This window comes from Scomber scombrus, chromosome 5 (genome assembly GCF_963691925.1).
Source record: "Scomber scombrus chromosome 5, fScoSco1.1, whole genome shotgun sequence".
NCBI classification, from domain to species: Eukaryota; Metazoa; Chordata; class Actinopteri; order Scombriformes; family Scombridae; genus Scomber; species Scomber scombrus.
This window is the reverse complement of record NC_084974.1, coordinates 27,134,123-27,148,544: the sequence shown is the minus strand read 5'-3', so window position 1 is coordinate 27,148,544 and position 14,422 is coordinate 27,134,123. Positions and strand designations below refer to the sequence as shown.

Below are 14,422 nucleotides of genomic sequence, written 5' to 3'. Positions count from 1 at the left end.
CAGTGAAAACATGATGTGTGTCATAAGGATAGGAATACATGAAAAGCATGGGAACCAGTGTCACACGGAGGTGTGATTGGAAGGGGGTGACTGTATTAACATAGTCCTGAGCCTCCATCTGTTGATCAGCTGGTAACAACAGGGTCAGAAAACATCTGGATTGTTTGTATGGGTAACTTTTAACCTTTTGTTGGACAATGGGAACAAACCCTTGAAAGACCCCCCGCAGAATTTCTGGAGATTCTGTAGGAGTCAACACGGGAATCACACCTTACCACCTGTAAGGGATTTTCACAGGGAGGTCACAGATCCTGGAGTCAGAAGATGAAGGATGAAGCCAGACCTACAGCCCAGCAGGAGATGGCGCAACTCACATTCAATTTGCATTCTGTTTTCCTATTTAAGAAGGTCAAGGGAAAGAGATAGGAGTCAGAAATTTACGAACGCTGACAGAGATGCTGTTGACGTCAGGGAGAGTAAATTGACCCGGAATTCTGTATATGCTTTATACATTTACTGTTAAATAAATAGCGTGTTGAGACCGAATATTCTTCTCCTATTTTTTCATCAAAACGAACACGTGGACTGAGCTCACACATAGAGAAAGATTTAGCAAGTAGAATAGCTCAGACCGCAACAATTGGTGACCCTTGACTGTGATGAAAAGGGAGAGATGACGGAGCACGGAAAAGAATTGGAAAAACAGCAGACAACTCACGTTTTAGTGACAACAAGTGGCCACAAATACAAGGTAAGCAGACGCCTGTTTTTTTCGAAGTTCTGCAATTGGATATACCAAATTTAGTGTTGTCATTATACTGCAAGTGTCTTAGTAAAAGTAAATGTATAAAGCATAAAATATTTTTAAGGGGTTTGAGGCCCATGGATTCTTAAGTTCCATAAATTCTAAGGTTGGGTTAGAGGCCCTTGGACTTACTTTAAGTTCCATAAATTCTAAGGTTGGGTTAGAGGCCCTTGGACTTACTTTAAGTTCCATAAATTCTAAGGTTGGGTTAGAGGCCCTTGGACTTACTTTAAGTTCCATAAATTCTAAGGTTGGGTTAGAGGCCCTTGGACTTACTTTAAGTTCCATAAATTCTAAGGTTGGGTTAGAGGCCCTTGGACTTACTTTAAGTTCCATAAATTCTAAGGTTGGGTTAGAGGCCCTTGGACTTACTTTAAGTTCCATAAATTCTAAGGTTGGGTTAGAGGCCCTTGGACTTACTTTAAGTTCCATAAATTCTAAGGTTGGGTTAGAGGCCCTTGGACTTACTTTAAGTTCCATAAATTCTAAGGTTGGGTTAGAGGCCCTTGGACTTACTTTAAGTTCCATAAATTCTAAGGTTGGGTTAGAGGCCCTTGGACTTACTTTAAGTTCCATAAATTCTAAAGTTGGGTTAGAGGCCCTTGGGCTTACTTTAAGTTCCATAAATTCTAAAGTTGGCAAAGCGTGTGGGTTTTGAACACCCGTGAGGTTAAATCCTGACGAAAGCTGGACACACACGCACTAAATTAAAAGAGAGTGGGTTTAAAGTCCGTTGGGTATTTATTTCTCATAAAATCGACGCTCTCTATGTATCATTTTCAGTTGTATGAGAATGAATGTGATATGTGTTTAAACTGACGAAATAGGATTTGTATTATGCAGTGAAATATAAAATCTTTTTTAGTTGGTGGGATCCCTGCTCCTGTAATCTCCTGTGTGGGATTGACAGACTAGTTTAAATGTAGGCCTAGAGAGTAGCTGCAGTTATATATTAAATGTGCACACTAAGTATACTATACACACGCGTTATATACATTTTTTTTCTTTATATGATTATTATATTATTAATAACATCTTGTGTGTGAAATTTGCGAGAGGATAAAGGGATCTCTAGCTGATTTTTATGACACAAGTGAAAACATTCTTGTTATAGTATCATTTGTTTTGGTGTAACTCAAATTCAGTGTCTAGTACTGTAAGTACTAAGGGGTGTGTTGCTCGGAACGAAGGTGTCGTTCAAACCCCCTGGCTGAAGTGTGTTACTCAGAGGCAGTATGTGCTTGATAAGATCAGAGTGACTGTGAACTTTTTTGTATGCTGTCTCCTTGTTGTACAGCAATATTTGTTTAATCTTCAACCAAGCAGTGTTGTGTATTATTCCTTTTTTTTTTTTATGTTTACTGTTTTAGACAATTTCCAAGTTATTACTTGAAGGTTTGCACCAAAATGCCACAATCTGTTGTCTGTTTCAAGGAACGATTTTCATCTTGTGATCAGGGCAGCTACATTAGGTAACTGGGGAAACCTCTATCTCATCCTAGTGGGTGTGTTGACAGAGATGCCTGTGATTTTCCTCTCCTCTGAAACAGGACACAGTACGTGCATTTCACTTTTGGTGGATCATAGAGATTTAATTGATGTGAAAATTCTGTGGAAATTGTATTTTGTTACTTTTCCACATTTTAAAAGTGCATAGGTGTGGTTTAAGGCACACACTGCTTATGGTTGAAGTTTTGTTTGTCTGTTTGTGTTTTTCTAAGCTTAGAAAGGGAGAAAAGATTATTTCCGGGTCCGTTCGGTGTAAAAAAGCCGATAAAAAGTGTTTAGTGAGTGGAAAACTCACTCTTTTTGTTTCTTGTGGATTGTTGTTGTTGTGTTATTGTTAAAAAGTTTGTGTGCTGTTTTGCTGGAAGTGTGTAAAGATAAGGCAGATCACACATGCGTGTGATCCAGCTGAGTGCTTGTGCCCCCCCTTCCTTATATGTGTGGGTGAAATGAGTGTTAGGTGTTGTATGTAAAAAAAAAAATATATATATAATAATAATAATTCTCAAGATTTCTGGTTTAATCTATCACTAGTAATAGTGTCTTTAATCCTGATTGAAAAGTTTTAATTTTACTATTGGTTTCCGGTTATTCTTTTTTAGTTTTTAACAGAAGAATGTTTCATTGAAGAACAATTATTTGGGGACATTGCAGGATTATTTTCATTTGGAAATTAATATAGTTCACTGATATGAATTGCATCCTGGATAAAATGCCTCCCCCCACTGAGGGAGGGGGAAAATGGATGACTAAGTTTTGTCAATACACATTAGGCCATAAACTAGCACTGGGAGACTGGAGAGCATCATTGGGGAAACAATTGAGTTTTTGGGAAATTAAACAGATCGAAAATACTGCAGGGACGAAGACTCTACCCGATTCAGAGGCGTTTGCTCCACATGCTACAGAAATAAGGGGTGCTATGAGTGAAAGATTTCCAATTCCACACGGGGCAATGCACTCACATCACATACACCACATGGGAAGACACAGGACAGATGAAGATAAGCAGAATATATTGGCAGCTCAAGTACAGCGGTTGACATTACAATTAAAAGACGCTAAGAAAAAGTTAAACGATGCAAAGAAACACTGTTTCGTATGCGGCCAACCAGGGCACTGGAAAAGGGAGTGCACGCTGTGGGAAACCCAAGGGAGACAAGCCCACGCAGACACCCGGTTTTCCCAACCAAGCATACCCCAACAAAGAGGGATAACTACAAGCCTACGCTTCCCCCGCAGACCCCCTCCACGCAACCCTGCATTATGATAGAGAAAGTAACAATAAAAATTCAATTCCAATAAAAATGGAATGGTATGAGCGTTCCTGATTAAAAGGTTAGCAGAGACCAAAACAGCAAGAAATCAGGAAACAGACTTAGACAAGCCATACTATGCTCAACTAATAGCTCTGGTTTAAGCTTTTCTTTTTCAAAACAGATTGGAGCTGTAACCCCCAGAGTCAATGTCCCATCAACCACAGACTGTCCAAGAAGGACTTGAGCACAGATAACACAAGGAGAAGCAAAATGGAGAATTATTAACACATTTTTCTTTTTAGCAGCCTACGGACAATATTCTGGTAGAAGTGATACCTGTTCAAGGATGAAATGTGAAATGTTTAGTGGTCTCATGTTTTATGAGACCAAAATGGGGAGTTGTAGATATATGCTATAACTTGTCAAATGCTAAAATATCAGATAATGTGATTTAGTACTGTATTGTTTGTTTAAATGGTTAAATGTGGTACAATGTATAACAGTGAAAACATGATGTGTGTCATAAGGATAGGAATACATGAAAAGCATGGGAACCAGTGTCACACGGAGGTGTGATTGGAAGGGGGTGACTGTATTAACATAGTCCTGAGCCTCCATCTGTTGATCAGCTGGTAACAACAGGGTCAGAAAACATCTGGATTGTTTGTATGGGTAACTTTTAACCTTTTGTTGGACAATGGGAACAAACCCTTGAAAGACCCCCCGCAGAATTTCTGGAGATTCTGTAGGAGTCAACACGGGAATCACACCTTACCACCTGTAAGGGATTTTCACAGGGAGGTCACAGATCCTGGAGTCAGAAGATGAAGGATGAAGCCAGACCTACAGCCCAGCAGGAGATGGCGCAACTCACATTCAATTTGCATTCTGTTTTCCTATTTAAGAAGGTCAAGGGAAAGAGATAGGAGTCAGAAATTTACGAACGCTGACAGAGATGCTGTTGACGTCAGGGAGAGTAAATTGACCCGGAATTCTGTATATGCTTTATACATTTACTGTTAAATAAATAGCGTGTTGAGACCGAATATTCTTCTCCTATTTTTTCATCAAAACGAACACGTGGACTGAGCTCACACATAGAGAAAGATTTAGCAAGTAGAATAGCTCAGACCGCAACAAAAGCCAGCTGTGTATGTAGGTCACAAATCTAAAAAAAAAAGAGGAACGAGGGAATCAAAATGTGAAGGAGAGGTATGATGTAAATAATATTATGTGTAAGCAGATGCAGTTCTGCTGTGTGTGTAGAGGAGTCGGGTGTGGGGGCACAGAGGCAGCTAAAAGTACAAACAGTGGTAACCTGACCCGGTGGGAAAGGCAGTGTTATGTCTGTATGTACACACGGCTAACAGGGTTTCAGCTGCAGGACAAACCAAAGACTACCTGTTTGTCTGTCACGCAAGTTAAGATTAAGAACTCCTTAGGCATCTTTATAATATCCTGAACATTACATTTTATACATTTAACTAAAACATTTATTAACAAAGAGGAGGAGATCTATGTATTCACCTGTGGGCGGACACACACGTCTCGGCTGTGCCAGCAGATCCAGATAAGAATCAAAACATCAAGACTTCATACAAAAGAATTGATTTGCTGTGGCCGACCGTGAACGTTTTGTCTGGTGCAGGGAACTCTGAGCTTAACTGAGTCAAGACATGTTTGTCGTTTGCATCTAGCCAGCAGCAAAGAAACAGGCTGGTTAGTAAATAATATACAGTATATAACATAACGCGCTCTACATACAGTATTCTCCCACAGGCTGCAATAAGTTAAGTGAGGATTGGTATCGATGTGAGAGGAGAAGAGAGTCCTGAATGAAACCCTCAGTTCACTAAGATCTGATCTAATCTTCATCTAATCTTGCAGTTAAATCAAAACACACAGGCCTTTAAACTCGAACCTTTGGAAAGGACCTCTTTTAAAACAAGGGAGATTGCTGTATCACCTTCGGTCTCTGGATGTCTAAACAAAACTTTTCACCAAATTGTCTTAAATCAACATGACTGAACTGGCACAGTTATTTAAGTTACTTGCGCAAGGAAGCCACTCATTTACTTCAGTGTTTTCTTTCAGAGATCAGTGGTCGAAACTCTGGTATTAAGCAACAGTTCCGCTGAGAACATGGAGTGAATTGTTGCATTGACGTTTTTTGTTCGAGGGGGTGCCTAAAATGCCCACTCTGTATAGCTATTGCAACAGAACAGAAACCTGACCACTGTGCTCACTCTTAAGGGTTTCGAGGAGTCAGAAAGGTCCAAAATGTTTTCTATAAAAAAATGCTCTCATATGTTGGAAGTAACTCAGCTTGAGCTGTTTTCTGTTGCTTTGTGACTTTTGGGAGGGAAAATAATTGAAATAAAACAAAATATGGAAAACATGTTACAAAATTATTTGAAAACACTGGATTCAGTATATATAGCTATATTCCAGATACAAACATAGGTATATTAAAGCAATAGTTGACCATTTGGGAAATAAGTTTGTATTCTTACTCTAAAGTCTATATGATGATATTACAGCAGCTACCAGTTGGTTTAGCATAGCATAAATAGTGATAAACAATAGGGAAAAGCAAGCTAGTAACAAAATCTACCTACCAGCATTGCACAAAAGAGTCTGGCACATAATCCCATGTAAAACTGTAAATCTTTACTTCACATAATGTACTAATTAGTACACTTTACGGGTTGCTGTTAGCTGCTTGCTGCAGCTTCATATTTCACTGAAGAGAGTGGTATCAGTCTACTCATCTAACTCTCGCTAAGGAGCCAAATAAGCGTATTTCCCAAATGTCAAACTAGTCCTTTAAGCCCACATCATACTGTCTCTATCACGCACACACGGACACACACACACAGGACTCAAATATTGAATGCATCTGCTGTCAATTAGGCTCCTCTTCTTCAACCCTCCTACTTTCAAGACAAACTTTTCATTCTCATTATTGCTATGAGGTCTGTGCTTCTACAGTATTAGGTTTTTATTGCTAGTTATTACACTGGACTCAACTACATCTCAATCAACATGAATCACTGAATTAAGACATCTAAAGTATCCACAGATGATGGTTTGGTTTGGTCTCCAGGCTGAAGCACAAAGCATCACATCAACCCGTCATATGTCACATGTGCAACATCAGTCTTTAACACTTAGGTACTGTAACATTCATTAAAATCACTGATGATGGTCCACAGCTATATCACGTCACACGCATGGTTATTTAAACATATGTAACCATGGATACACACCATACAGTGGGCCTTTTATTGCTGGTTGATTAAAAGTCTTATTTCTAAAAACAAATACTGCATAATGAGTCTCTTTGATTATTTCTCTTTACACGTTGTCATTGGGATCAATGTCATACACCACCTATTACAGATATGAAGAAATGTGGCTGGCAGTGTCTCTGTTCAGTGTTGCTACACCATCCTAGAAAGCTGTGATGTTTTGTTCTTGAATACCTTACAGCTGAACATGTTCCTCATGTTTGCATGAGTCTATAGGCGTAATGGTCCTGTGTTACGTCATGTGTCCATGTTAGCATCTGTGATGATGTTGCTCTCACAGGTAGGTGGTAGCCTCTCTGTTCTCCCTCTCTCTTGCCTGAGCCACAGCTACGTTGATGCACTGCAGCCACTCCTCAGCATGTTTCTCATCCTGAGCTTTCAGAACGTACGTCTTACTGTCAGTGAAGATCTCGAAGGCCCGCGGCAGGCCTCGATCCCGGCGCTTTTTGGCCACCACCTACAGACAGAAAGAAGGACAACAAAAGAAAAAAGGAGAAGATGACACAAAACTGAAAGTTCAAGTTCTAGTGTGAGATGATGGCAATTGGCTGTCTTTATATGTGTTTTTTTTCACTTCACATATAGTGGTTTATATATATATATGTTACCTGATGTAATGTAAGCAATTTTTATCATACTTATGAATCTGATCCGCCTTCTCAAATCATGCAAACTCACTACAGACAAATTAAAACAAATATTGCAAAAATGTGAGGAACAAACATGTTTTGGGAGCAGATTTATTAAAGACAGAAGATCTGTGAGGGATGCTGATGATATTAAGTCCTACCTTAACACTTTGCACTTTGCTCAGCTCGATAGGAATATCATCCAGCTCATCTTTCTGAAGGGTGGAGACAAAGTTATGCAGGAAACATTATTTTGTATTTTATCCTTTTTCGATGTTTGGAGACATTAAACATAATATATACATGTATATTTTTTAAAGCAAAATAAATGTGATTTTTTGAATACTTCTTGAGCTGTGTCAAAGAACGCTTTGTGCTTTTTAAGGTTATGAATATTTATCAAAAATGTCACAATACTGTGTTGAAGTGTGTTTCCAGTACATTCAACCTCACAACAAGCCATTTACAAGATGAACAATTAGACTTTATTGTTCTGTTGCCTCTCCGGGCCAGGAAATGAAATCCTCCAGCCCTGCAGCGCATCACATTCTTTTTCCCACCAAGTACGATTCTGAATTAGTGTGTGTGCTTGTGTGTGTGTGTAGCCATGTCTTATTTTACCCCACAGTTATTTATGTGGTTGTTGTAACCACATAACCAGAGCTAGCTGCAATACTCAAGGCAACTGTCCACATCCTTTCTGTGGTATCTGTATCTGTGTGTCTGTGTGTGTGTGTTTGTTGAAAAGCATTTAATAGGAGTACATGTTCACAATTTAAACTGCGGAGGGTCTGATTGGTGTTCACTGCAGTGGATTCATGCACTCATTCAAATTTGACTGATTTTAGCCACATTTTTATCTTGAAATATATAGAGATATTCTCTCAAAATACTTAAAACAAATGGGTTTTAAAGTGTAATCACTGAGTTATTTATTCATCGACTGCATCTGACAGCTGATATTTGCGAGGTCATGGTTCTGGTCTAAAGCCAAAGCACTGAAAATCTTTTGGATTCGAGGAAAATACTCAAAGTCTCCAGAGAGATTATAGATTTATGTCTGTATTTGTTCAGACAGCATCATTGTTTTTTAGTTTTTTCTGTCATTCATATTTATTGTTACTGACATCACAATAGAATAACTACACTTGCATGCTGAATAGAACCACTTTGTTAAACAAATTGTCTAATCAGTTTCACAATGGGTTTCATGCAATAACGTTTACATGATCTTATCCTAAAACTTTCTTTTTCTCTGAACAACATAGTGTTGTACATCGCTCATTCATCTGTGTGATACCCATTGTCCATGTTTTCTTTGTGTCTACTCCTGCTCTGATTTTGAGACAAATCAAATCATCCTGTAAATGCTTCTCAGAGCATGTGAACGCACCAGAACTTAACCGCAGACATTTAACTTGATATATTTACTATAGTGGATTACTTAACTCAAACAAGTTTATACTATTACAACAATAAACATTAATGGAAACCAGCAGCTGCTTGGAAGGTAGGAAAATTACAGTAACCTCCTTTACATGATGCACAACAACATCTACCAAAATCTTCCACAGAAAAAGGCACCAAAGAATGAAACAAATGGAAGTGGATGAGGTATACATGCTTGTGCTCCAGCTAATATCCACATATCCCAGCAGCTACTGTATCATAAGGGCGTTGATAGCATGCATGCACACTGAATACCTCATCCATACTCATATTATCATGTTCTCTGTCCGTCCTAGCACTCTCAAACTGAAGTTCAGGCACATAGCATAATCATTCAGTACAGTAAACACAGTGGCTCAGCAAGACCTACAGTATAGAGAAAATAGGTCTTCTATTAAGTGTATTTGGTCCACTTAGTATATGCTGATGGAAATAAATGCGACAACCAGGGGGTACCACACGAGGATGTGTCTCAAAGCTTTGTGTGGATCTGGGGAATGTTTCAAACCTCCCAGTGTATCAAAGCTGCTCCAACAATCAATGTAGAGGAAATGTCACTTTTTTTGTTTTTTTTTAAATCTTACTCCCCATTTGGGAACAAGTCTTTCACAACAATCCAACCACCCCCCAGAGCACGCTGACAAAGATAAACTGAGCTGCAAGAACAAAGACACAAAACCTTTCCAATTTGTGGCTTTTGCAAAAGAGGGGAATCCATTGCCATCTGGATGAGAGCACAAAGACTATTGTTTGGAGTAAAAAAGCAAGCTCGACTCTACTTCTGAATACTCCCCCATTTTCATATATTCCTCCTCTGTGACAGAGGAATTCAGCACTGGACTGTAGATTCGCAGTAGATTTTGGGAACTGACTGTATAAAAATGGCACCATCTAAAGACCCCCATAGGCTGTGAAAATCATTTCAATTCAAATTAAATATTTCACTTGTGCAGATGATTGCCACTAACCAGCATATAAGCAAAGACACAATCACTACGATGTACACACACACACACAGGTGATATAAAACCTGAAAATAAATCAGATTTCCGCTTGAACCAAGCCGAGTGAAAATGTTTTTCTTTCAACAGCTGGATGAAATCAAACTCAACCTTATTTTTTGGTAAACTTTTGGAGACCTCTGACCTCAAGATTATTGGTCATGCCAAGCTGACACAATCATGTTTTTGATTGTGTCAGCTTTTCCTTTGCACAATCATTTTCTCAGTGAACTGAGACCGTACAGTAGGTCATGAGCAGACACAGGAAAGTTCAAGGTAAAAAGTGTGTTGCAACCCAGAGGGAAATCTTCTCACCTTCGCTCAGGCCTTCTTTTACTCACACACACTGTACAAGGTTGCGTCTTCTTCTCTATGTTTGCTACTTGTGCGTAATGATATCTGCTTTGAGTTAATAGTGTGTGAGAGTGACTCATATTGTTGCAGCATCATGCTTTGGCCTTGGGAGTCCCCCAAGAGTCCTTATTGGGGCTAAGGTTTGTTAGAATCGGATTCACTGAATGCTCCTGAGGGACAGCTGAGCTTATCATTAGATGGGATTTCCACTGTTTCATACAGTTTTCATCATGAACCAGTTGGCACAAAACATTACTGGGAATTTTCTGAGTGGGGGTCCAGGGACAAGTGTGAGTGCATCTATAGTTATTTCAATGTCAGTACACATTGTGTAACCATGTGTGTGTCATTTTGTTGTAGTTTCTACGTACTGATTTGCCTCTACGGAAGAGTAGCTGGTTTCCTGCCAAGGTGAAGTAACGGGTTTTCCAGCGCTTGATGAACTTCCAGCGGACCTGCTTCTCCTTCAGCTTCCCCTCGATCAGAGGCTGCCCCTCCTGGTTCACAACTAGAGGGCCACACAAAGACAGAAAAACACAAAGACGAAAGATGAGTCTTGGATGTTTTTGCCCCTTTAGTTTAAGTTACTGCTGTCCATGCATGGATTGATCTGGAAACTGGATGACGATGCGTTCATGAGCTGTGGGAGACTCTGACATTTGGCTGACATTCGACGGTTGAACTGCATTGTCCTTATGAGCGATGCTGACAGAAAATCAGACCCAAAGGACAAACAATTTTTACACATAATTGAGTTTGTTGAATAACTTACACAGCAGGTTTGGCAGCTGACCACACATACTATTAACTGTGATTAATTAAACATTTTCTTATCACAGGGAAATGGATGAAAAACTTTTACAACCTTTAACACATCAAGAAAACATCAGGAGTAAATGATAAGTGAATGCACCTTAAGAATAAGTAGCTGCCTCCTTCATGTTGCCACATATTCTCTAAATACAGTGAAATAATCTTTAAAATATCTAAATCTAAAGGACAATACAGCCTGCTTGCTGATATGACACTTCTGATATTCATATAAAACCGACCAATTCACTGTTCTCATAAAACTAATCCTAAAGTCCTGTTCTGTTCTCCCCTTTTCTTCCTTTTATCTATGTGTTTCTTTAGTTTTCTGTTTTAACGTTTTATAACCCTAAAGCACTTTGAACTGCCTTTGCATGAAATGATTTGATACAAACAAACTTGCACTTATCCACTTCCAGTCAACATCGTTAGGTTGTTCATATTAAATTAACAAAAGCATTGTGTGTGTGCTCTCAGATAAAGGAAAACAGAGAGTCTGGACTAGTCTGATTAGAAACATTCACCCACAACTCAACTCTGTTTAGAGTTGGACCAACTACCTTGTTGAGTGTGTGTTATTTCATGCATCATTGCATTTTTTTTTGCTTATTTTCACGAGTTTTTTTTATCACAGATTTAAATAATCACAGATTGATTTTCCATCTGTGTGTGTTGAGCTTGTGCATGCTTGGTTGCGTGCGTGCGTGTGTGTGTGTGTGTGTGTGTGTGTGTGAATCAGTACTCTGTGTGTGACTCTGACCCTGCAGGCAAAAACCCCAGTGATGTTCTGGCTGGTTCAGGTTTGGTGCCAGTAAAAACAGGACTTCGGATGCTGCCCACCAAACAGAGCCACTCTTTGTGTCCACGGCGATGAGTAAAGAAGACAAGAGATTGTTGGAGTCTGATCAGAGTGTGTTTGAAATGTGTGGGCATGCTGCAAAGATGATTCACAGAGCGGCCTGACGCCATGCAGGAAAAGCCTTTGAAGGTCATCAGAGCCGCAAATCCGAAGAGAAGAAAAAAAGAGAAGAGAGGAGGAGAGGGTTTCCTCTGACAAAGTATTTATTATTTCAGGCCGTATGAACTTTTTATAAGCAGTTATCAGTAGGTTTTCACATTTTATCAACTAAACGATGAATAGGGAAAAAAAGTATATTAATTGATACTGATCCTAAACTGCAGCCGTGAACATTATACAACATGAATATGAATATGCGGAAATAAAACCAAACTGTGTGTCCACCTTACTTCTAGAGGTAAGTGAGAAACTGTGGGTTTTTATGTTATTTGAGTGAATTGAAACATTCATTTCAAAGAAATATCAGTTTTTTATGACCGGAGGGTACGATGTAAAAATGTTCTGTGTTTGTATGTTTTCTTCCACACATTACTTATGATTCATTACTCTGACAAGCATTCATAAATAAAACTGCATACTTTCCAGTGTGTGTATGTATGTGTGTGAACGGACACACTCCCAACACTGTGGGGTGCCGGCTTGTCTGCATCATGTAACAAATATGTCAGTTTCTTGGGTGCAGAAATAAACGTGTCTGATGTATAAATCATTGTGCCTTGTGTCTCCTCTTCACTTTGATGTAGACACCTGGAAAGTGATGCCTGTATTTTTTGTCAGCCTCAGGCAGTTACTGTAGTTCGTAACCTCTTGTCCGAGACACACTGATGTCAAACAATAAGGCGAGGATGTAAAAAAAAAAAAAGTAATAATGAGTCACTAACAAATACTGAGGTAATCAGAATGAGCATCTCTTCAATCGGGCCCAATGCTTCCTCCGTTGGTTTCTGTTGCATTGACCTTTTTTTGTCCACAAACTCATTTTATTTCTAAATCTAAATCTTAGAAAGACTTCTCTGCCAGTGGCTCTGAAATGACAGGGAGTGACAGGATTTCATAACTGTGACAGGAGTCAAAACTCCAACCCAAAAAATTACCAGAAACAGCTGTTCCTCCAAACAAAGCTAATTTCACCCTGTCCAAATCTGAAAAGACCTTCACCCTTCACACTTGTATTTGTCAGTCTGTTTGTCTTCATCAGGCACGAGTGAATGTGTGTATTAGTTGGTGGATTATTGTTTGTAGGTTTTGGCTGCAGGAGGAAATCAGTGAGAAGAGGTGTGAGTAGAAGATGGAAATGTGTCCTGTAACATAGTACAGAATTAAACCAGAACTAAAACTCTTACTCACCTTTAATTTTAGGAAAAAACATGGCTGTAAATAAGTGGTCCGCGACTCTTCCGTGTTAAATGTCAAGTTTTCCTTTTGAGTGACAGAATTTCATAACTGGATAAAAGCAAAGCAAGGAAAAACATCTTGTAACATGAATATCTTTGCATAAACACGTTTTAGGATAGAGGCTCTTAAATGGATGAGTTAGTCCTAATTTGCAAATTGCAGATTTCGTTGTAGATTGCAACCAAACGAATACCCCTCATCCTCCCCTTCCAAGCATGCTCCTTCATTACTCCTCTGTGTCTTTCAAAGCAAATAGTTGTTTGCTGGCATCCAGTGAGGCTGAATGTATTGCACCTTTAAAAATAAATGAATTAAAATGAGTCATAAAAGCATCAGATATTAAAGCTATAAAACCTTCAAACAAAATGTGAGCTAGCTTGAGAATGCAAGCTAACTTGAAATGTGTGTCGAACCTGAATGTAGCCCTGCCAAGATTATTGCAAATATATGGTATACGTAAGGTTAAATAATTATTATTCTGTGGTTCAGATTTAAAAAGAAGAGATGTAAGACAGAAGCTTTGACAGCACAGCTTTATGAATATCATAAAATGATTACCTCTGGTATTCTATTACAAGTTTCTCTATTACCGAAATATCAGCAAGAAGTGCTCTTAAATCATCTCAGCAAATTTCTGTAACCTGTGAAACACCATCTGTGATAATAATGCTCACTTAAACTTTGGCACGGTGAGTCTTTAGTCAAAGAATCTCCTGAATTTGCAACATTAGTCACTTCCTGGAGGTGAGAATTTTTCTGTCCATATAATGGATAGTGGGATGATGGACAGTCTTGTTTGGGGTTTTCCATCTTTTTGCAAACAGAGGATCTGTCTTCCAGACATGTGTGAATGTGTGTGCTGGTACACATGTACAAACACGAGGCCGAGAGCTTTAAATGCATTTTTTAAAGTCTGCGCTTGCTTGTGGGTGCCAAAAATCTATTTAAGGTGACAACAATCCTCTTTCCTTTTGTTTCTGGTGGTTACACACACTCAGAAACACACTGTTCCTGATATCTCTGTGGTGGTTAGGTGATGGCATG

General features: G+C 39.0%; 1 protein-coding gene across 2 annotated transcripts in view; it reads right to left on the bottom strand.

Moving 5' to 3' along the window:
* Window positions 1-7,032: 7,032 nt before the first annotated feature.
* Window positions 7,033-14,422, bottom strand: part of veph1 (ventricular zone expressed PH domain-containing 1) — a 64,131-nt gene continuing 56,741 nt past the window's right edge. For both annotated transcript variants that reach the window (XM_062419666.1, XM_062419663.1), the window contains 3 exons: window positions 10,686-10,822; window positions 7,672-7,725; window positions 7,033-7,338 (listed from right to left, as the gene is read on the bottom strand). In XM_062419666.1, coding sequence (XP_062275650.1) covers window positions 7,156-7,338; window positions 7,672-7,725; window positions 10,686-10,822 — 374 coding nt within the window. In that variant the 3' untranslated portion in view covers window positions 7,033-7,155. The remainder of the gene's footprint in view (window positions 7,339-7,671; window positions 7,726-10,685; window positions 10,823-14,422) is intronic.